This window comes from Chaetodon trifascialis, chromosome 11, assembly GCF_039877785.1.
Source record: "Chaetodon trifascialis isolate fChaTrf1 chromosome 11, fChaTrf1.hap1, whole genome shotgun sequence".
In the NCBI taxonomy this organism is placed as follows: Eukaryota; Metazoa; Chordata; class Actinopteri; order Chaetodontiformes; family Chaetodontidae; genus Chaetodon; species Chaetodon trifascialis.
In genome coordinates, this window is record NC_092066.1 from 315,518 (window position 1) to 339,816 (window position 24,299).

A 24,299-nucleotide genomic window follows, 5' to 3' on the forward strand; every position below is an offset into this window, starting at 1 on the left:
GCTGGTGTAGAACTTCTGATGTTTATTATGGAAGTTAGTGAGAAGGTTCTAGACCTTGTGGATGGTGGTGACTGTAATAGTCCAGACAGACAATATTTTAGATAAATGTGAGATTTATGGTTCAGAATTTGGGTGTTCAGCCGTCAATCAGAGGGTTCTAAAATGGCATTCCTCCAGAGATCTGGCGGGCCACCTGCTCATCTTGGCTTTCCTCTTTATCCTTTCTCTCCTGGTTCCAGTCCTTCAAACCCTCCGGCAGTGTTGTGTCCTCCTCCATGCCTCCGGTTCCCTCCACAAAATCCTCATATGTCGACTTCTCTGCAAACGGACGTTTGCCCAGCAATTCCACCATATCATTCTTATCCAGAACTTCCTTTTCCAACAGCCGCAGCGCCACCTGTAGGAAAACACAGGAACACAAAGAACAAGGTCAGAACTCCAAATGAAGCCTGTGTGTTTTTGTTTGTTGTGAAAGACCTTGAATGACAAGGTTCTATAAAACAGAGCCAGTTCTACTTTTAAACACAAGATTTGCTGTTGTGGAAGACAGTTAGAGAACATCAGAAGAAGAATATTCTAGAAATGTGTTGTGAATGGCCTCGTCACCTTCGAGCAGTGTTCTATGTTTGAGCAGGGCTCCAAATAAAGTTTTAGGGCTCATTAAAAAAAGTTCTTGCAGCAAAAATGTTCGAGACCTTAAAAGAGAGTTCTATGGGTCAGGTTTGCATTTCAAGGACTCTTCTCTTTCTCAGAACAGAGAACTTGCTGAGAGAGTTTTAAAAACAAGAACGTGTTCGAGGTTATGTGGAAAATACTTTTAAACATTGTAAGATTCTTAGTGTTCTCAGGACAGAAACATTCTGGGTCTCAATGTCAGGGTTCTGTGAGTCAGATCTGGTTCTAGTTAATAAGGAAAGGCCTTGTTGTCACAGATGCAGATTGAAAAACACCAGTTGGAGAACACTGTATAAACGTGTGTTTGTGTTTGAATGACATAGAACCGCACTCAGAAGAAGTGGAACCCTGCTGTTAGGGTTCTCAATTCATAAGTCTTGTAAGCCTCAATGACAAGATTCTGACAGACAACTTTAAGCCAAAGAGGTCCAGAATTTAAGGGATTCACATCATTCCCACTTCTTCGTCAAAGTAGGGTGAGTGTAATGTAGAACACTGTGCTGGAACAAGGGTTCAAGAACCCACACAGAGAGCGGTTATTGAACTGTTATTCATAGTTCTATGCAGAACTCCCAGCAAAGAAATGTTTTGAAACGTGGGACCTGGAGAGGACACAGAATACTTCAGGTTCTTTGGAGTTCTAAGTAAGAACTGGTTCTACTTTATAGGGAGAATTTCTTTAGAAGCAGATTGCAGGACACTACACGGAGAACATTCTAGAAACGCGTGTGTAGCAGAACTGGCCTCTAACTGACCTTCTCTTACCCTCTCGGCATTCCTTCAGGAGAAATGGAGTTGTAAAACATCCCAACTTACAAGAGCTATTGACCATTTGAACTGTTTACAGGGAAGGTGTTAATTTCAGAGACAACATGTCTGGACAAGAGACATCTCCTCCATGTTTTCTTTTCAGGGAAGCCAGAGACACATACACCTCAACATCAAAGGTGGCCTTCTCCTCACTATGTTTCTCATGGCAATGCTAATTCTCTCCTGATAGCCCTATGGGAGATCAAACGCCAGGCTCCAGAGGAACATCCACAAACATCAGCAAATGCTGATGGGTCATAAACCGGACATCCATTGAAGCAACTTGTGTATGCTTGTGCGCTTTTTCTCAATACTCCAGGATGACCAAACTTCTATGTTAAACTTAACTTTTCATGTTTTCACCCTACAGGACTCACTGTACGCATAATATTGGTGTTTTTCCAGTATCTCTAACCTGAAGTATGACCAAGTTGTAATTTTAACGGTTTTATAAAAGTTTGTCTGAATTGTCACCACAAACCATACTGCCATCCAGAGTTTCCTAACCGTCAGATTGAATATGCTTGACTTGGCACATTTATCGATAAGTAACCGTAATCGTGATAATCATTTTTGGTAAATATAGTCTGCATCTCTTTATTCCTTTATCTTTATTTTTGCATTAGTTAGTCATTATACCTGTTGGGATGAAACTGTACCAGGATTATCATTTAATGTTGTCATCCAACCATAGAAAGTGTCTAATGCATGCTGTGAACAATGTTGAAATGTCATTGAAAATTTGTCATTGAAATTATATGTGATTGACCATAGTGAGAAGCAGATGAGCCCCTCGTATGAATCATTGATTAGTTCAACTCCTTGAGGCGATCGCGCGTCACAAACCGTCTCACGTGATTCGATGGCCTTTCGACACGCCCCGGAGCGACCTTTAAAGACTGCGTGTAGTGCGCGTTACTCAGTTTTTAGTTGTTAGTTTTTGTAGTTCTTTTGGTTTCTTTTTCACGTCTAGTTACTCTCAGCTGAGTTCTTTTTCTTACTTCTTTGTCTTAAGTTTTGCACAGTCGTTTTGCTCTTTAAGTTTTTCGTCTTCGAGCTACTCCCAGCCATTCCGTGTAGCGTAAATTATCTTCAGAAGACGTATTCCTATAATTTGCCGTAAGCTTCAAAGTTAACTTTCTCGTTAGCCAAACGTTTTGTTTTTTTACATCAGTAAATTTAGGCAAGTAATACTAATTTTGTAGCCTTCTTCGACCGGCCATCGAAGAGACTCTTCATTTTGTTACTATCAGTCTAAAATAGTCCGTCACAGACTCAACCGAACCAAAACCCTGCGGCCAGCTGTTGATCCTTGGTCCGGTTCACAACCATCCGGAGCAGTCCCTCATCTGTAACCGACACCGCAGAACCAGTTCCAGAGACGCCCCGTTCAGCACCAGCTCGTCACCTTGGTGCCTGGGCTTTCCACTAGACCACGGAGCAGATCGAGCCACGGACGAACATCTGGAACGTCTTCGAGTTAGTTCGGAGCAGAGCACAACGGGACGACAGCAACCAAGTAGGCACGCTAAGCGGGTTTGAATAAGAGTTGGTCCGTGAGGTTAAGAGTCGGTCAATTCGTCCAAATTCTCTCCATTAATCGTTCTTTCCCTTAACTCTGTGTTCGTGTCCCCATTATTCCCTTTCGACTGCCTCTCACTATCGCCAATTTATTTACCATTGTGTTGCCATAAGTCTCTTGTGTGTTCTGTCATATCACCTCCCATCTTCTGTCTTATTATTCATGGTACATTATCCATTATCCACAATTCTGCTTAATAAATGATATTTTGATATAAGTCCTGGTTAGACGGTGTCCTTTTGAGCTGAATATCTACGATCCCTGTATCCAGAGTTTACACTTCAGGTTATCAGACTGATTTACTGTTAGTCCATTTGTTAGTATTTATCAGCGTTATAGCAGTTAATTTCTGCAGTCCTTCTTAGCTGAGGAAGGTGGTGCCCCGACATTTTATCAACGAATGCAACATCAAATTAAGGTAGTGCACACTACACGTGTGTTCTGTGAATGACTGAGAATGTGTGTTGAAACCGAGGCTTTAACGTGCAGATTCATGGTGTTCTCAGCACAGAAACGTTCCAGGATGCAGGTTCTGAGTCCGAGCCGGTTCGAGTCGATTTGTCATTATAACAGATGGCAGAACAGCAGAGGGAGGACTTTCTATCAGCATGTTCTCGCTCTTCGTAAAGTCAACAACAAATGATCCACCTCCTGCTGGATGTCTGGGTTCTGCAGCCCTGCCCCCTTTCTCTCACATGTATCTAGATCAGAACCTGTTCTCTGGAGGGTCTTGATGGAGATCTAGAACAAAACACTGTCGATCTGCGGTACCTTCTCCACTTCGGCCTTCTTGTCACTCAGCAGTCGGTGGGTTCTCTGGTACGCCTCGCTGATGAGGCTTCGAACCTCGGTGTCGATGAGACGAGCCGTAGCTTCGCTGTACGGTTTCTCCAGAACCATCTCGCCCTGCCGGGGGAGGTCGAAGGACACCTGACCCACCTTCGCATTCATCCCGAACTGAACGATCTGCAGCACAACACAGGAACAAGTGTCATATTCTTCCTGTTCCTGCGGATTATTTTCAAACTGACCATCAGCATCTGAAACGGTTTCCATCAGAGTGAGTTTGGCTGCTCAGAAATGGCATCAGGAAACATTTTATATATATATATAAATATTAGTGCTGTCAATCGATTAAAATATTTACTCGCGATTAATCTCATAAATGTCATAGTTAACTCGAGATTAATCGCAAATTAATCGCACATTTTTATCTATTCTAAATGTCCCATTCATTATCATTTTAAAGCTCTTATCAACATGGAAAAGTGGATGGGCTCGCTTTGTGCAAATGTTTTTTATTGAAAACAACATGTAGTGTTTTATTTCACACTGACATTCTCACTTTGAGCAGTCGTTCACATTTGAATCAAATCTCACACAGTTGAACACTGTCAGTAAACAGATGACAAACAAATAAATATTTGGTTAGAAAAAAGCCCTTCAGCAGCCCTTTCTAAGGGATCAAAACAGGGAGATACGAGATAAAGTTAAAGGTCACATCATTGTAAACTAGGACTCAGCCTGTAGTGCAGTTAAACCACGGCTGAAACTTTCCTTTAAGTTTCCTCTGAACATCCCAGCAGTCAGACTGTGATGCTCTGTGTTTGTTCAGCAGAGGCTCATCAGCCTCTTATTTCTCTCCAGAAACAGTGAACATCACTTGTCTCTGGCTGCAGTCAGCTTGTTCTTAGTTGTGGTATCCACATCCTCTGTGGAAAGCCGTCCATTGTCGCCTGGTTTTGATGAGGAGGTGGCGGAGAATTCACATTCGCCGTGTGTTTGGCCATCAAGTGGTGTTTCAGACTGGATGTATCTTGCGAATCTTGTTCGCATCCATTTCAGCGTTTCGCGCTTCACATCCACACAAACCGGTAGCCTACTTTTTTACAGCTAGTGACCAAACACGTGCGTGGGGCGTGTCTATTGTTTTTCTGCAGTTTTTGTAACGTTACTAGCAGTCAGAGGCCACAGCTTACAAAAAACTACAAGTTCACTCGGTCGCAGAACATTAATCTCGCGATTAAAAAAATGACGCTGTTAAAATTGATTTGCGTTAACGTGTTAATAACGCGACATTTGACAGCACTAATATATATATATATAAAACATTTAGGTATTTCTGTTCAGAAGACAAATATCTAAACGTGAATGGACTGTGGAGAACACAGTACTGATCGTGCAGCATGAAAAGCTAATACATATACACCAGGTCTTGCTTTGGGGGATGCAAACAGGAAGTATATTTGTAGTGGCTAAAAATAATTTTCAAGCTAAACTTATAACAAAAGGCCACTGATGCACCAGTCTAGTTGGGTTGTACTCAGGCAATAAAAGAGGTCAATTGTCCAGCTTCCGTTAGCAGCTAAAGTTAGCAGCTTCTGTTAGCAACTAAAGTTAGCAGCTCCTGTTAGCGGCTTCTGTTAACAGCTAAAGTTAGCAGCTTCTGTTAGCAGCTTCTGTTAGCAACTAAAGTTAGCAGCTCCTGTTAGCGGCTTCTGTTAGCAGCTAAAGTTAGCAGCTCCTGTTAGCAGCTAAAGTTAGCAGCTTCTGTTAGCAGCTTCTGTTAGCAGCTAAAGTTAGCAGCTTCTGTTAGCAACTAAAGTTAGCAGCTCCTGTTAGCGGCTTCTGTTAGCAGCTAAAGTTAGCAGCTTCTGTTAGCAGCTCCTGTTAGCAGTGTACTCATGGATGTACAGACTGGATGACTGGATCAAAACTAACTGAGTTATGACCTCCCTGACCTCTGACCTGTGTCACCTGCGGGATCTCTGATCTGTGTGACATGTGTGACCCCTGACCTGTGCGTAGGCGCTCTGAGTGACCTTTCGGAGGTCGTCCTGAGCTCCAGTTGTGATGCGTCCAAAGAAAATCTCCTCAGAGACTCGGCCTCCCAGAGTCATACACATTCGGTCCAGCAGTTGCTCTTTGGTGTACAGGTACTGCTCTTTGGGCAGGTACTGAGCATAACCCAGACCCTTCCCTCTGGGGATGATGGACACCTGCACAGGTAACAACAACAATATGCTCTGAAACACCTGAGTGCATACAGCATGATGGGATGTCTATGAGGTCACAGTAATATAATAAACATTTCATGACTAAAGGTGATCAGCAGCAAGGGAACTGAGGCTGATGGAGGGACTGCTGTAACACTGAGAGAGAGACAGACAGAGAGACAGACAGAGAGACAGGGAGAGAGAGAGAGACAGAGAGAGAGAGAGACAGAGGGAGGGAGCGAGAGAGGGAGAGAGACAGAGAGAGAGAGAGACAGAGAGAGAGAGACAGAGGGAGAGAGAGAGAGAGAGAGAGAGACAGAGACAGAGAGAGACAGAGGGAGAGAGAGAGAGAGAGACAGAGACAGAGAGAGAGAGAGACAGGGAGACAGAGAGAGAGAGAGACAGAGGGAGAGAGAGAGAGACAGAGAGACACAGAGAGAGAGACAGAGAGAGAGAGATAGAGAGACAGAGGGAGAGAGAGAGAGACAGAGAGAGAGAGAGAGAGAGACAGGGAGAGAGAGAGACAGGGAGAGAGAGACAGGGAGACAGAGAGAGAGAGACAGAGAGACAGACAGAGAGAGAGAGACAGAGAGACAGACAGACAGACAGACAGAGAGAGAGAGAGAGAGAGAGAGACAGAGGGAGAGAGAGAGAGACAGGGAGACAGGGAGAGAGAGACAGAGGGAGAGAGAGAGAGAGAGACAGACAGACAGACAGACAGACAGACAGACAGACAGAGAGAGAGACAGAGAGAGAGAGACAGAGAGACAGGGAGAGAGAGACAGACAGACGGAGGGAGAGAGAGAGAGACAGAGGGAGAGAGAGAGAGACAGACAGAGAGACAGGGAGAGAGAGAGACAGACAGAGAGAGAGACAGAGAGACAGGGAGAGAGAGAGAGAGACAGAGGGAGAGAGACAGACAGACAGAGAGAGAGACAGAGGGAGAGAGAGAGAGACAGAGAGACAGGGAGAGAGAGAGAGAGAGAGAGAGAGAGAGACAGAGGGAGAGAGAGAGAGACAGAGAGAGAGAGACAGACAGACAGAGAGAGAGACAGAGGGAGAGAGAGAGAGACAGAGAGAGATGGAGACAGAGGGACAGACTGAGAGCAGACAGCAGCTCAGCATTGGTCACCTTCAGCAGAGGGTCGGCGTGCTCCAGGAACCATCCGGCAATGGCGTGACCCGCCTCATGATACGCCACCGTCTTCTTCTCCTCCGGCTGCAGGACCTGAGTCTTCTTCTCCAGACCTGAGACACAAACAGGAAGCTCTCAGCGTTTCACTCTTCATTCTTCAGACGTGAGCTGCCACAGGATCAGACGGCAGCCATGTTTCTGTCCAGAGCTCAAACCCTGAGACAACATGACTTCCATCCACGACAGTCGCTGCGTTAATATGATTGGCCGACGGAGACAAACAGCAGGAGCTGATCCTCCAGTCGATGCCATTGATCCACCACAGAAGAAGAGACACAACAGACGAAGTCATCAAAAGAGCTGCAGTCAAAGGTCAAACAACGAAAACATGATGAAATCTGACATTTCTGTCTGCTTCATGTGTTCACGTGAGGAAGCTTAGAGCCTCCTCATCATCGCGCCACACACATCTCATGGTTTCAGCTCTTCACTGACGTGTTAGTCACATGATTCATGAAGTCGTTGTGTATTCACGCATCAGTTCCTGGTTTCATCCTTTCACACATCTTTATCTCAGTGTGGAAGCCAAAAATATTCACTGCCAAGAAAGAAGACATTTCACTTTTCATGAACACATAAAAACTGAACGATAAGGTTACAGACGGGAGAATGAATTCATGTTTTCATGTCTTCAAGAGTCAGTCTGTCTCCTGATTGGTCGGACAGTTTCCTCCAGCAGCTAATAATAGTTGATTGATGAGTTTGCCGTGTGACTGATCGGCAGCATCTTGTGTTTCAGTCGCATTACGTGTTGGTCAACGTTAGCTAACGGTAACGGGAAAACAATCCCACAGGAAGCAGCAACAACCAACCTGCAGAAGAAGAAGAAATCTGAACTCTCACCTCCGATCACTCTCTCGATGGCCTGTTCAAAGTGTTTCTGGCTGATGGCGTCCGAAAGGTGGCGAGCGGCGATCAGAGCGGCCTCGTTACAAACGTTAGCAATGTCGGCGCCTGTCGGACAGAAAACAGAGAGGAGAAACCCGACGTGACGCAGACTGAGGGCACAGCTGAGTGATGAGAGACAGGCCAACAGCGCGTTTACCTGAGAATCCAGGTGTGAGAGCGGCCATCTTCCTGGCCAGAGCGTCTTTGTCCAAGTCGACCTCCAGCTTCAGAGGACGCAGGTGAACTTTAAAGATGGACGCTCGACCTTTAATATCAGGAGGACCTGAGACAGCAGAACGAGTATTAAGACGACGACTCCACACAGGAACCTGGTTTTCATGGCTCACATCCGGACTTCAGAAACTGATTCACTGTTTTGTCATTTCTATCTCTGAAAGTCAGAAAATATCAAAGAACCTCCAAAACTTTACATCACAAAAACAAAGCGAGGCGCCACAAAGAGGAAGGAAGGAGAACGTCCAATCAGATGTAACATCCCAAGACGAGCTGGAGAGGACGAAGACGAACCCAACATAAAGACTGAAACAGATGTCCGACAGTCAGGAAACACAGTATTAATACCTTACAAATGCAGTGAATACAGTATAAATATGTGAGAAACAGCAGACGGCGCACTGCAGCACTGCTCAGTAACACTGGAGCTCTGGACGTGGACCATAAGCAAACTTCATCACTTCATTCATCGACAACCAGCAGCTTGAAATGCTTACAGGCAGCAACATTTGAGCTGAAAACACCACCTGAGCCTTTAAAAATCGAACCTTTTGTTTTCCCAAAGTGACAAAAAAAAACAACTAAAGACAGGAAACGTTTAAAAGCCACTAGCTGTCCTCAGATAACTCGCTCTTCACCTCAAGTTAGCGGTTTCCTGCACTCTCCTGCTGCGAACACACAGGAATCAAAGAGTTTCTCACCGATGTAAATCTGTCTGTCGAAGCGTCCGGGTCTCATCAGAGCCGGGTCCAGGATGTCCGGTCGGTTGGTTCCTGCTAGAACCACAACGTTGGTCGCCGTGTTGAACCCTAAAAAACCAGAGAGGAGTGAGACCTCTAACTTAAAGATCAGTCAAGTTATTGAGGAGCTCCAGGAGATAAAAACATTAAAGTGATAAGCTTGCACGTTAAAAATGAATTGACTCGAGCAAATTGAAAGGCTGTTGTATATTGAGGACACCGTCCAATGGAAACCAAGTTTTTAACCTTGTTCACGTGTCCAGGTGGTGTCATATATATTCGAACATCTGAGGGCAAAAATAAGCCCTCTGTCATGTCTGTGCAACGGACCAATGACAGGGCTTCAGAGTCACCTCGGGGACCAATCGTGTCAGCCTGTGGGCGGGGCTACGGTCAAACGAGGAGGAGCCAGGCGTAGCCACGTGTTGCTACTTTGCACGTTAAGTCTAACTCTTATCAAAACGATGATTTTGCCGCTGCAAACATTGAGCCTTCATGTTTTAAAGGCGTGAACATCAGGGCTGAACCGTGGTCGCCTTCGTCCAGAGCGCCGCTGCCAAAGCTCTGAACAAAGACGGACGGATGTGACCACAAAACAAACTGACAGCCAGAGAAGGTCACAACATTTGTTTGGTAAACTGTCTCACAAAGGACGATGAAGAAAGCGAAGCCACAGCTTTTTCCCATGATTCCCGTCACCCACCGTCCATCTCCACCAGCAGCTGGTTCAGCGTGTTCTCCTGCTCGCTCTGTCCTCCGAAGTTTCCTCGTCCTCGTTTACGTCCGACAGCGTCAATCTCATCGATGAAGAGGATACAGGGAGCGTTCTTCCTCGCCATGACGAACAGATCTCTGACCTGCACAGGAAATGACATCAGGATGACTCAGCCTCAGACTCATCTGACATTTTGAGGGTAAGTTTCAGTTTCCCCTGTTGGGAAAGTTTCTTCTGAATCTAAGAAGAGAAACTTCTCTCAGAAGCTTTTCTCTGACAAAACATGAAGAGTGTCCACTGACGCATCAGTCGCAGACTGGACGTTTGGGCCAAACATGAAGAAACTCCCTCAACGCCTTCGTCCATGAACACAGAATTCCTCCTGAGGACAAATCTTAACTTCATTGCTCTTGAAACTGTCCACACTGTGACAAAGAATCGGTGTGTCTTATATTTCCTGGAGTTCAGTCATTCACACACTTGTTCATTGAAATAATGACTGACTTTTCGTCTTTGCTGAAGTGAAAACGTGACGACGTTACTGTAAACTTACTTATTTTTCTGTCCCTCTGTGTCATTAAACCTCCTACAGAGGCCATAAAGAAAAGGTGTTCTTAAGAAAGGAGACTAGACTGAAAAGTCTGAAAGTGAAATTAAATGAAACTTCTGGTGACGACATGATGGCGGCAGCAGCCTGATCCTTCTGCTGCAGGAAGAAACCCTAAAAGAAACTGATGCTGCCAAGAACACGACAGGAGTCCACTGGACGTCACTGTGGTGCAAGATGGACGGGCCTCAGCTTGTTGTCCAAAGTTCATTAAAGCTATTCCAGATCGGACTTCTTCTGTCTCAGAAACGCCTGAATAAAGCAATAAATAGTGAATGTGACCACGCCTCTGTCGCACTGAACAGATTCAGGTAAAGAACATTTCTTCCATATCGACAGAGACGAACGTCTCGTTACTGCCGAAATTCTCCAGCTGTGCAAGAGCTAAAACAGAATTTCAAATAGTATTTTGAGATGAATGATAATGAGGAAAAATAAAAGAAAACAAAAATAAAATCAAATTAAAAAAAAGCAATTCAACTACAGGAACACATCCAGATTGAACTAAACGAATCAAGGAAGGCGTCTGGGTAAGCAGAAGGAGTCTTAAGACTCTCTAAACAGAGAAATGGCAGAGTATGTGCTCGTTGGCCCGAGCTAACCGAGTGGTTCCACAGATCGTACATCCTCGTTTAAACAGCTGTTTCTCATCCAGAGGAAACAGCCCATGCCTTCACGCCGTTCTATAAAAAGCTGTACAAAGAGCCTGAATCAAACCCAAGTGATTGCTTTAATGCCAGTCTACCTTTACCTGCTTTGCCATAAGATAAAGCCTACACTTCCCAGCATCCCCTGTCGAGCCTCCACAGACAGGAAGTCAGCAGAAAGAGCTCTGTGTGTGTGCATGTGCATGTGTGTGTATGTGTTACTCACCCTGGCGGGGCCGACGCCCACAAACATCTCCAGGAACTCTGAGCCGTTAACGGTAATGAACGGCACGTTAGCCTCACCGGCTGTAGCTTTGGCCAGAAGAGTCTTTCCTGTTCCTGGAGGACCTGTCAAGATGGCTCCCTACCCACAACAGAAATGATCATTAACACAAAATACACACATTAATACACACCGAGGACCTGCTAGGATGGCTCCCTCGTGAACAATCATGAACTGCGGAGCACCATCCTCACCTCAGAGGTCCTGGTCTCTCTGCCGTTTCACAGCCCGAGCCCTCACCTTGAGGACTGGCCATGCCCTCTACTCCTTCACAATAAGGATCTTGACCCCCAACCCACCTGGAACACCTTGGTCCCATACTGACCAGAGATGTGGACCCCGCCCTCACCATGGGACCCCACCCTTGTCAGGCATCTTGCCCCCTGCCTCAGCTTGGTGATCTTTTTCCTGCAGTGGTCCTGGTGGTCAATTCAGGGTGCCAGTCAGTCCATCCAACTGTCAGCATTGGGGGGTTGTTTTTTTTCTTGTTGCCTTTTTACATTTTATTATTCCCAAGTGCAGACATTTGCATGTGTTTGCTCATCCTCTTGAATACAACGCCATTGAGTATCATCGTTATGCTAATGCTGCGAGGGACTCGATGCCCTTCAGGGAGACCTCCAGCTTACTGCCTTGACGCTGAACCACAGCCTTGACCTACTCTCCAGTGATGGTTTCTGGCTCTGCCTCCCTTCCAATGCTGAAGCTGCTGACAAGGACCTTCGAGCAGGTAGCAACCATCACTTTGAAGATGTCACCGCTCTGCTCAAACTCAGAGATGCTCTTCATGTCTTTGCCTTTCTGGATGAGTTCATCAGGGAGTCCAATGGCCTTCATGAAAGGCTAAAAGTTCCCCTGAGACTCCGGCTGGTACTTCCCAGCAGAAAACACGGCAGTGAAGGTCAGCGTTGGAGCTTTCTCATGTGATCAATAAAATCTGGTGTTACCTCCCATCCTCTGGTCCAGACGAGGCAGCAGACTCCCAGGAAAAAATGGATAGTTGGTAGGCAAATGGCATGGTAGGTGAAGAAAAGTGGGATCCAGACTGTATCCCCGTATCTAAACCTCAAATTTCATATGAGCATTACACTCGCATGGTAACAGTGTTATCGTATCTTATCTTATCTTATCTTATCTTATCTTATCTTATCTTATCTTATCTTATCTTATCTTATCTTCACACAACACTGAAGTGATACCGATTCCATCTTGTCCTGGAATGTCAAAGCTCCAAGCATTAAAGGAGCAGCCAGTTTCTGTGTAGTTCCTTTGATATGTGTAAGTATTCCTGATCTATTTTCCCATCAACACTGATGCATAATGTGTTGTGGCTGGCTGAGAGAGTTCACTGGTGGCTGCTCTCATGGGAGATACGTGTTTGCCACTGTTGCAAAGGGACAGGCTGGCAGGGAGCAAACGCACAGTGCAGTACAGGTTGAACATCACCCTCGCGTTTCCGCACATACTGTCAAAAAAGAGGACTTCAAGTAAAAAAAACGCTTATGGTCGTGGGTCCACCTGTGAGACATAGCTGAGGTGGGAGCCAGCAGACAGCTGCAGACATTAAAATGACAGCGAATGACTCACATGAGATGTGCGAGTGGAAAACGTGTCTGATATGCTTGAGCTCTAGACACAGGTAAGGACAGGTGGCCCAACAATGGGCGGACTCTGTGACGCACTGCCAGGGGTTGGCAGGTTAGTGATGGACTCTGACAGTCTGTGAGTCTCAGCTTGCAGGTACACATCATGCTGCTTTTCTGAGCACTGTCATTCATCCGTCTAGGTGGTTACTCTCACTACTCTCACGTTGGGGAAGTGGCTCCCCTACATCACCTTGGGGGAATCATAATCACCATAAAAGTTCAAATTGAATGGAACTGATTCTCGCTCCTGCCCTCACCTTGGGGATCTTGGCACCCAGGTCCTGGTACTGTTTGGGGTTCTTCAGGAAGTTGACGAACTCCATGATCTCCAGCTTGGCCTCCTCGCAGCCCGCCACGTCTTTGAACTTTACATCAATCTCGTCTTTCAGGATCTTCGCCGTGGTCTCACTGACGCTGAAGAGCCCACCCATCCCCCGCCCGGGGCGCCCTGCCCCCGCCGGGCCCCTCCGCAGCATGAACAGCAGGAAGCCAATGATGAGCACAGTGGGGAGCATGCTTAGCAGGAAGGTGCTGGAGAGGAAGGGCAAACATTAAAACCAGTACATATCTATATGAAGCAGTGCTGTGTGACACATGTAAGAGATGTGGTTCCTCACCCGTCACTCTCCGTAGAATAAACTACCGGCAATCTGTTCTCTCCCTCGATGCCGAGCTCGTACTGAGCCGTCTCCAGGTTCCTCTCAAATGTGTCCACACTACCGATGTTGAACCACACATACTGCTGAAAGACACAAGAAACAGACTGAATCTGCTGCTTCCCTTCATGTTTGTGCATGTTCCTACTGAACTCGGTTTTGTTTAAGTTTGTCAGTTGGTGCATTCAAGTCAAACAGTTTGCATTTGAAACACGCTGTCAACAATGTCCAGTCACAGCGTCCGGGCTGAGAACTGAACCTGACGGCCGAGCGCTGTTAACTCTAGCAGCCTGAACGAAGCTGACCACCAAGCTCGTCCATTTAGGGGGAGCACTAACAGAGGGCAGCATTAATTGTAAAGCTTGCCATTGGTTATTTAATAATCTTTGATTTCATAACTCCAGAGAGGATGATTATTTGGGGTTAAACTTGACACTGTCATGGAGAAGATCCAAACAGTCTGAACCCTTGGACCGTTTATGGGAGCTCAATCTGTACTTCATGAGCACTGACAACAAGCTGAACTGTGTCTTTTGAGAAGCACTGGAAATCTTAAATCTTGTGTGGTCATTTTTTGGGGGTGTTGTTATCATCTGGTGAGGGTGGAAGAGGCCTTTAGGTTCCTCGATCTTTTCTGTACGGTTTGATTGTCTACTGTCAACCACTACCTCAAGACACAAAGGATCCTGGGAGACTAAGTGACGTTTTCAGATTCACATTGTTATTAGCAGATTTTAGATTTGATCAACAACATAAAGTAAGTAATTTACAAATAAGAGACATTAAAAATAGTAAATGAAATACATAAAAACATTAAGACTCAAGTTAAAAACTGACTGACCCTGCATTAAAATGTTCAGTTTCTGTAAATGGTAACTCACCCCATCCACCGGCGTCTTCCCAGGAGAGAAAACCACTTTGACATAACGCTTGTTGACCACCTCTAACCTGTCCACCTGACGGACGAAAGACACGCTGTCAAACTACCTGCAGTAACATTGTTGCACACTGTTTATTATGTCACATTATGAAGTCAGATTGACAGGCTCAGACTAGGTCACACAGGAGACAGTAGAGTCACACAAGAGACAGTAGAGTCACACAAGAGACAGTAGAGTCACACAGGAGACAGTAGAGTCACACCGGAGACAGTAGAGTCACATAAGAGACAGCAGAGTCACACAGGAGACAGTAGAGTCACACAGGAGACAGTAGAGTCACATAAGAGACAGTAGAGTCACATATGAGACAGTAGAATCACACAGGAGACAGTAGAGTCACACAGGAGACAGTAGAGTCACATAAGAGACAGTAGAATCACATATGAGACAGTAGAATCACACAGGAGACAGTAGAGTCACATAACAGACAGTAGAATCACATATGAGACAGTAGAATCACAGAGGAGACAGTAGAGTCACATAACAGACAGTAGAATCACATATGAGACAGTAGAATCACACAGGAGACAGTAGAGTCACATAACAGACAGTAGAGTCACATCGGAGACAGTAGAGTCACATAAGAGACAGTAGAGTCACACAGGAGACAGTAGAGTCACACAAGAGACAGTAGAGTCACACAGGAGACAGTAGAGTCACATAAGAGACAGTAGAGTCACACAGGAGACAGTAGAGTCACACAAGAGACAGTAGAGTCACACAGGAGACAGTAGAGTCACATATGAGACAGTAGAGTCACTTTATGCAACGCCTCAGTCACACGTGAGGATCAGATTGATGGCGTTTAAGTAACGACAGAATCTGATTAAAGTGATGACTTCAGAGTAAACACACTGTCCTCACCACTCCTTTGGACAGATAGTTGTTGACAAAGTCCTTCCAGGTGACCTCTCGCCCTCCGTCCCTGAAGAAGGAGTAATAGGTGACAGTTGTCCAGAAGGCTGCTCCAATCAGGAAGTACATTCGAAACTCTTTATCATCCCAGGGGACATCACCCTGAAACAAAGATAACACCAACCAGGTGAGCACAGGTGAGAGCTGAACAACATCTGCACAGGTAGCGTCAAGGTGGAGCTGAACTGATCTGCTTCTCCACCCACACTGACCTTCTGCAAGCGGCTGTACCAGTGTGACTCCTCCCTACGGCCTCCTCGTTTTCCACCTCCTCCACCTGCTGCTCCTCCTCCACCTCCGCCACCACCTGACCGTCCAGAGGCTCTCTGAGTGTTGGCAGGGTTGTCCTCTGAGAGCAGAACAGACAACAACGGAACAATGAGGTCGACAGTAAGCGACGCCAGACCTCAACAGATTCAACAGTACACGGCGGCAGATGATGGAGGATGTCAGTAGATGATGGTGCATGTCAGTAGATGTCAGCAGATGATGGAGGATGTCAGTAGACGATGGTGGATGTCAGTAGATGTCAGCAGATGATGGTGGATGTCAGTAGACGATGGTGCATGTCAGTAGATGTCAGCAGATGATGAAGGATGTCAGTAGATGATGATGCATGTCAGTAGATGTCAGCAGATGATGAAGGATGTCAGTAGATGATGGTGCATGTCAGTAGATGTCAGCAGATGATGGAGGATGTCAATAGACGATGGTGGATGTCAGTAGATGTCAGTAGATGATGGAGGATGTCAGTAGATGTCAGCAGATGATGGAGGATGTCAGTAGGTGATGGTGGATGTCAGTAGGTGTCAGTAGATGTCAGTGGATGTCAGTAGGTGTCAGTAGGTGTCAGTGGATGTCAGTAGGTGTCAGTAGATGTCAGTAGATGTCAGTAGGTGTCAGTAGGTGTCAGTAGGTGTCAGTGGATGTCAGTAGATGTCAGTGGATGTCAGTGGATGTCAGTGGGTGTCAGTGGGTGTCAGTGGGTGTCAGTGGGTGTCAGTGGATGTCAGTGGGTGTCAGTGGGTGTCAGTGGGTGTCAGTGGGTGTCAGTGGATGTCAGTGGATGTCAGTGGGTGTCAGTGGGTGTCAGTGGGTGTCAGTGGGTGTCAGTGGGTGTCAGTAGGTGTCAGTGGGTGTCAGTGGGTGTCAGTGGGTGTCAGTGGGTGTCAGTGGATGTCAGTGGGTGTCAGTGGATGTCAGTGGGTGTCAGTGGGTGTCAGTGGGTGTCAGTAGGTGTCAGTAGGTGTCAGTAGGTGTCAGTGGGTGTCAGTGGGTGTCAGTGGGTGTCAGTAGGTGTCAGTAGGTGTCAGTAGGTGTAAATGTTTCTACCTTTGGGTGGTGTTTCAGCCTCAGTGTTTTTTGGAGTTTTCTGACTTTCTGGAAAATATTTCTCAAAACCTGAAACAAGAAAAAACCTCACTGTGTGAAACAAACACATTTCTGTACTTGTGAGGACCTTCATCACAGTCCAACGTCCAAAGCCAATGAGCTCCAACACTTTTAAATCTAAACAATCAAAAACCATGCTGCAAACTGAAAAAGAGAATAAAGCGTGTGATAAGCAGATCATTATTAACAAAACAGAGCCGGGGCTACTGCAGGAACAAACACCAGTCACACCAGACTCAGCTCTGATCCAGACTCATCAGCATCGGTGTTATTGCTCTCATTGCTCTCTCTGTATGAAAATGTACTTTATCTGATGAACATACAGAGAGCAGAAAGAAAACAGAACACACACACACACACACACACACACACACACACACACACACACACACACACACACACACACACACACACACACACACCTGTACCTTTAGGTGGTCTGGAGCTCAGTCTCCTGTACGCTCCCAAAAGGTCAGCAGGTCCTGCAGTGCTGGAACCCGTCACCTGACCAACAGGACACACGTGTTTTCAGCATTTAGCCAATCATCAGCTCGTTTCACTAAAAACTGTTTTCAGGACAAACATTTTAGACTTTTATGAAAATTATGAGATAACATTTTATTCATGCAGCCCAATTTCTCAAAACACAAAATCAGGTCTTTACAACCTGAACATGACATGAGGCCTCAATCCTCAGTCCCTCGATTCAAGAAAAGAAGCAGAGGGGGGACCCCTCCTCAGGACGGACAGACAGGAAGTAGATACTGTGAGTACAGAATAGATCAACACAGCAAAACTGCATCTGACAGAGTGAAGATTATGACCTCCGAGGGAAACAAAACAGAGCTGCAACCAACAACTGACGAAGAAACTGACGCGATGAGAAAACACGACTACCCTGGACCAACCACTGACTGAGAGCGAAGGACCGGAAGACACAGAGGCCACGTCCTCCGAGTCTTCATGGACACAAAAACAAGCTGACATTCAGTGACTACAACCATTTTAAAGGCAAACTCTGAGAACATTTTAGACGAATGTGATTTTCATAGTTCCGCTGTTTTTAAGCAAAAAGACATCAAAATGGAGGAAATGGGTTCTGTCGCGTGCACCTGGTCCAGCAGATGGGCCTCAGTGCTGTTTAAGTGTTAAAGGCCTGCAGCACGACCACAAACTGATGCTGGATCAGTTCATCTCATTTTCCTTCACTGTGCTGAAGGAGGACAGCTTCTGTGTGCCACACCTGGACACACCTGCGCCATTAACGACATCACAGCATGACAGACAGGTCTCCAGCTGTCAAACACTGAAGCAGGACACGTGTTCCGGCTGTTTGACGGGAAAACCAACAGTAGGTAAAGGACTTTGTGACGAGGCTGCCTCGCACCTTCAGTTTCTCATGTGCAGGTTACTGGACGTTACACGAGTCAGTGACAGAGCTGACAACAGCAGCCGTGACGCGTGACACAGGTGAATTTACCTGACATAACACACAGGTCGATAAACACCTCGGTCACAACAGGCCTGTGTTTTAGCGGGACAGTGCTGACCTGTCAGCCGGTCAGTGGGGTCAGTGCTCGGGGCTTGTTGTGGCCGCTGTCCCGTTAGCACACTTAGCATATTCTCCACCTACCAGCCTGGCCGGAGCGCTGGAGGGCAGCAGGAGCCGGAACATGTTCCTGCAGCCGGCGGACAGCTGCAGGCAGCGGTGAGCCATCCTCAAAGCGACAGTAACGGCCTCTACAAAACGCTCAAGTTCAATATCTCTGTTCCGTAATCACACTGCTCCGCCATCTTTGCTGTGGACGTCTTCTTCTTCTGTGGTTTTGGTAGTTTGACGTCACTGGGCGCATCACTGCCCTCTGCAGGATGAAAGATGAATGACTTCTAACAGCCACCACCTGGATGACTGAACCCTCACTGCAACTTCATATTCTTTCATAGTACAAATCTGAGGTACTTGTACTTTACTTGAGTCTTTCCATTTAATGTTACTTTTACTCTACTACATTTGTCTGACAGCTTTAGTCACTTGTTACTTTACACATGAAGATTTTTACACATAAAACATATGAAGAGTTCATGAATTAAGATGTTTAGTTATAAATTAAATTCCCCAACAGTTTATACAAGTACAGCTGAAACGATCAGCCCATTAATGAGTGTATTGACAAAAAACGATTGATAATCTGTTGTTTTAATGGTTTCATTGATCTCTGCTGTGGAATCGTGTGATGTTTGATCCTCTCAAACGTTTGATTGGCTGCTTCTCCTCTCAATGATCTCAATGATGTGAATGTGTTTGTAATCATGTGGGGCTTTGGACCAAACAAACATGGTGAAGGCGTCACTTTGGACTCATTGTCACCACATTTCTCGCTGTTCTCACAAAGTTTCGAAAACAAACAATTGATCGATCGATTGATGGAGGAAATGATCAGCAGATTGATCCAAAAAAAGATCACCACCTGACCAACGGTGACGACAAAGAAAACTGGTCCCCGGGTGCCGGTCGGATGGCAGCCCACCACTCCTGGTCTGCCGCGGAGGAAGGACGACCAGGATGGGTCAAAAGCAGAGAAATAATTTCACCAATGCATGGTGTGTGTGTGTGTGTGTGCGTGTGTGCGTGCGTGCGTGCGTGTGTGTGTGTGTGTGTGTGTGTGCACATAGTGTGTGACAAATAAAGGAGATTGTCCCTCTGATTGTAGAGTAGAGTTGTAAATAATAAATGTAATAAACACACTATAGAGTAGCAAAACAATACCATGTAATGCATACAATAGAATATATTTATGTACTGTAATATAACCAATAATATAACCAAGCAGTAACCTAGTACTACTATACAATGATGTAAGTAATGCTGTCTCTGTACTGACATGTCTGATCCAGTGAAGAATGTCCAGGTAGAGACATGCTGTCCTCACTCAGAAACTGTCAAAGTGCTTCACACACACACGTCCAGCGACAGCACAGCAGATCTGAAGCATCAGACAGTCTGAAGGTCAGAGTCGCTGATTCAGGATCAGACCACATGAGAAACATGGTCTCAGTCTGTCCTTCAGGTCCTGACTGATGCTGCTGAATAATGGACAGACAACATGATGATGTCACAGAGAAGCTGACCTTTGACCTCCAAACTCTAATCTGTTCATCTTTGAGTCAAAGTGAACGTTTGTGACACATAAGACATGATGAGGATGATGATCGTGATGAAGAGACAATCTGCCTCCAGCTGTCAGCAGCATGCAGACAGAAACAAACACACTGAAAAACAGTCTCTGTTGTTGTCGATCACACTGATTGACTGTGAATGTGTCCCTGTCTCTGCTGTGTTCACTGAGCTCTGGACATGGCTCTGTCCAGGTGTCTGGTTATACTTGTCTCATTGTTTCACTGCTTCATTTTTACTTTTCATATCTATTTCTATCCCTGTTTCATCTATTTGTAGGTTCAGCGTCTCCTCTTCTGTGTGATGCTCTCTTTGTTCTTCTGGATCTCCTCCCCTGGCCTGATGATTGTGTATGTGCCATTACATGCTGTTTGTTACACAGACATGTACACACACTACACAACAGGCTGGCGGATGTTTATCTCCGTCGCTAAACGCACCTCTCCCTGTGTGTGATTTGGCTTTGAGTTCTACCTTCATTCCGAATCAGTCCGCTGAGTTATTGATCCAGTCGCTGATTGATAATGAAGACTGACAGCTGACCCCTCGTCGGACGTTTGGAGGGTGTTAGTGGCAGAGCAGCGGACAGGGGGCGCTGTCGGACTCTCGCCCCACTCCTACAGTTGCATGCCGGGTAGAGCAGGATGGCGTCTGCGGGCTGTGTGGAGGAGTAAGACGGCTGACCGCTGACTGTTTCTCCGGTGAACGCGCACTCTCAGCGGCCTCGCGTGTTTCAGCAGAGCGGAGCAGCTGGTGTTTCTGAGCTATGAGGTAAAAACACCGTTACTGTCAGCCGCTAGTAGTCTGATTAACCCGGGTCAGAACCGCGTTAATTACTGGTTAATAAGCAGGTTACCCGACAGCAATGCTGCGAGAAGGACAGACCGATGCTAACAGGCTAACATATCAGCTGGTGGAGGATCGGAGCTGACTTCTAGTATAGAATAGCTTGGCTTAGCTTGATTTAACGTAGTTTAGCTTGAAGCCTCTGTTAGCTTGTTTCAGGTGAGTGTACATTTGGACAGTGTTGCCTCGGTTAGCTTCACGGTTCCTGGCTTATAGCCGTTTGAGTGACTTAGCTTACAGGCGACTGTTAGCCGGCTGTCAGTTAGCAGCCAGACAGGCTCGAAAACACAGTAGGAATGCAAAAGAATTCATGACGTCATCGTATTTATTTGACTTGTGTAGTGACGTAGCTGTGACGGCGCTGACACCCAGCGGGAGGTTTAACCGGCTAATTAGCCGGCTGGATGCTAACGTAAGCATGTGGGCCTGGGTTGGCTGCTGTCAGGTGAAGTTAGCAGGTGGACTGACAGGTTAACATGCTGTGTGTGTGTGTGTGTGTGTGTGTGTGTGTGTGTGTGTGTGTGTGTGTGCGCGTGCGTGCGTGCGTGTGTATGTGTGCGTGTGTGTGTGTGAGAGAGAGAGACAGTGAGAGGGCAGCTGTCAGGTTGAGCTGAATGTCTCAGATAGAAGTCGGTGAAGAGACGACACCATGGAGACACAGGCAGCGTGATGTTCTGATTGGTTGGAGACATCGGGTCAGCTGTGACTCAGACAGCAAAGATTGTGTGGTGACTTTTAAACATCACTGCCGTTAAATGAACAGAAAACGTTTCAGTAATTAAAGTGTAAACGTCTTCCTCCACCTTCCTCACACTGTGCGACTGTCAGATGGTCTTAGTGTCAATACCGGAGCACAAACTCTCGTCCTGTGTTCGTACGTGACCTGTTTATACATCAGCTGCTGGATTCTTCCCCCCGCCGAGCACCTGAGGATTTAATGTCCTCTCCTGATCAGATCCTGAAGGTGAAGGTTTCCATTTACCTGTCCGTGTACATCCTACACTCACCTGTAGTCCAGGTAGACCTGGAAGTGACCTGAAGAATGAGGTGACAGATCCAAACTGCTGAAGTCAGTTTTCTTTGCAATGCGTGGGCCCTCAAACTGAAAACCCCGCGCTGAGTCAATGCAGGGGTCTGGTGGGGGTGTGTTGCTCCAGGTTCTGGTCAGACATGAATCTGATGCTGGAAGATCAGTTTAAGCAACAAGATGCCCGCCGGGCTGGTCTGATTCAGGTGAATCTTCATCACACCTGCTCTGTCCGAGCCCCTCACCTTGTCACTAAGAGCTCAGAAAACAACTGCTTCAGCCAATCAGTGGAGGTGGTTTGGACATCTGATCGGGATCCACCTGGATCTGTGTGGAGCTGTTCTGGTCACTGGGACCCAGGAGGCCTGGGAACAGCTCAAGGTCTTCCAGGAGGAGGTGGACTACCCTGCTGAGTCTGCTGCCACTGAAACATGGACCTGGATATGTGGTGGGACACAAGTGGATGGATTCTGCAGTTGACCACACATCAAACAGCACAGTACATTTCAATAGATCCTCGTCAGCGTGTTTACAATATGAAGAACAGTTTGAAGAAGGACGACCGGCCACAGAGCTGTTTTTTATTCAAAGAGCATTGTACTGATTCCGAGTCCAAAGTTTCCACTTTCACCTTCATCAGTCGTTGGGTCTTTCTGTCTTAGTTCAGTCTTCCTCCCACAAACACCAGCAGCACCAACATAATGTGACGGCTTGAAAAGCTTCCTCATTTGTGATTCTAGATTAAGAAAATTCAAAACAATAACAGCCCTGTCATGGCTCATAGCACTGTGGTGGTTAGATGGTCCTGTACCTGTCCCACCTGTCCTGACATGAACCCACTGGAGCTCTGATGAAGACTAGAGGAAACCTGACATGTGGCTGGACCATGAATGGTCATTGGTAGAGTCTGCAAGGTGAATTCCTGGGTATTAAATGTTAATGTGCAGTTTTATGCAGTGGTCCCGGTAATTAGGGACCCAAGCCCCTGGCCCCCAGTACCAGCGGTGTTCAACTGATGTTGAAGCGCACCAAGCTTTGTCACCTTGTCGTTGTCAGCACCTGTTGTGGCTGCATTTTCAAGTCGTGGCACTGAACGTGGAAATTTTCCTCTTTATTCCTCTGGTACATGAAGTGGTGGTATATCCTTCCAGTCTCTGCTGGTCTGATTCACGTTGCCTCCACTGGCTGCCAGGTGTGACCCTGAACACCTGCGTGCAGCTCTAGTGTTGTTAAAGTGAAGCAGATCACATGACGTGGTTATCATATGTTCAGATGTTCAGTCTGAAGGAGAACTTATTCAAACTATTCTAGTAATGTATGAAGTAATAATAGTAACTATCTGCAGATGTCTGTGGCGTTCTGTGACTCGCTCTGGAGTGAGTGTTTAGTCAGACTGATAAGATGAGACTTTATTGATCCCCCACCTGGGAAATGAAGTTGTTACACCAGCATGTATTAGAAACAGCAGAAACAGTGGCACAGAGGGGTCAAGATAAATAGTATAATACAGAATGAAAATCAACTGTGTGTGTGACCATATGTACACATTATAAAAACACTAACTTCTGACAAAAATACGACTGCCAAGATTCTTAAGAGAAAAACTATCAATGCCGTATTGGTAGTTGATTGATCGTTATCTGAGGTGCTTTAAAGGCGCATGAGGCTGTCCTCTGCTGGACTGGGACAGGTGTTAACCACGGTCTCCATTTCTCACAGCAGGTTTTACGTTTCCCACTTTCCTTCCCTCATGGTGAACATCAGTACTGCGCTGTCTGTGTGCGTGATGAGCTGTGACACACTGGTGTGGTATGGACGGCTTTCTGAGCTCTTCTGAAGTGTCTTCGTGCTGGCAGTACGGGACAGACTCAGTGAACTCGTAGAATCTGGAGTTACAGTATGTAACTAACATCCACGCCTACTCTCCTTGAAAGTAACGGGCCGATGAGGAGACTCCAACACCCGACCGACCGAAGCTGTAACTGTCAGCCAGTGTGAACAGACGGGTTCAGTCAGTCAGCGAGCGTTAGAGCTGTTAGCAGGTGGATGTTTGGACTCTGGACAGGTAATTTATTGGAGCTCTCCTTTAACACTTCCTTCTTCCTCCTCCTCCTCTTCCCTGTAGGACTGGTGTGCTGTTGCCTCCAGGCAGCCTGGCTGTTGGACTATGCTCTGTTTGTCCACTGGGTGGCGCCTCCTGAGCCGAGCTCGCCGCCTCCCTCCCTGCCCCCCCCGCCCTGCTGCTCAGTCTGTCACTATGTATGCCACCCGCCTCTACAGCACTGCGGGGGGAGGAGGAGGAGGAGGTGGAGGGGCAGGGGCAGGGGCA

At 46.5% G+C, this 24,299-nt stretch overlaps 1 protein-coding gene across 2 annotated transcripts; it reads right to left on the bottom strand.

Moving 5' to 3' along the window:
- On the bottom strand, nucleotides 1-18,742 carry afg3l2 (AFG3-like AAA ATPase 2). 2 transcript variants are annotated; one of them, XM_070974581.1, is made up of 17 exons: nucleotides 18,556-18,742; nucleotides 17,351-17,426; nucleotides 16,863-16,931; nucleotides 15,743-15,879; nucleotides 15,480-15,632; nucleotides 14,556-14,630; nucleotides 13,636-13,760; nucleotides 13,276-13,549; nucleotides 11,316-11,453; nucleotides 9,824-9,977; nucleotides 9,082-9,189; nucleotides 8,304-8,429; nucleotides 8,102-8,212; nucleotides 7,196-7,311; nucleotides 5,866-6,066; nucleotides 3,839-4,033; nucleotides 1-397 (listed from the first exon to the last, which is right to left on the bottom strand). In XM_070974581.1, exons 1-17 carry the CDS (start codon nucleotides 18,637-18,639, stop codon nucleotides 158-160), a joined length of 2,382 nt encoding a protein of 793 aa, XP_070830682.1. In that variant the 5' UTR covers nucleotides 18,640-18,742; the 3' UTR covers nucleotides 1-157. The 2 variants fall into 2 exon arrangements, with proteins under 2 accessions (XP_070830682.1, XP_070830684.1); XM_070974583.1 differs by having other exon boundaries at nucleotides 13,636-13,757; nucleotides 18,556-18,724.
- Between the last annotated feature and the right edge of the window lie 5,557 nt (nucleotides 18,743-24,299).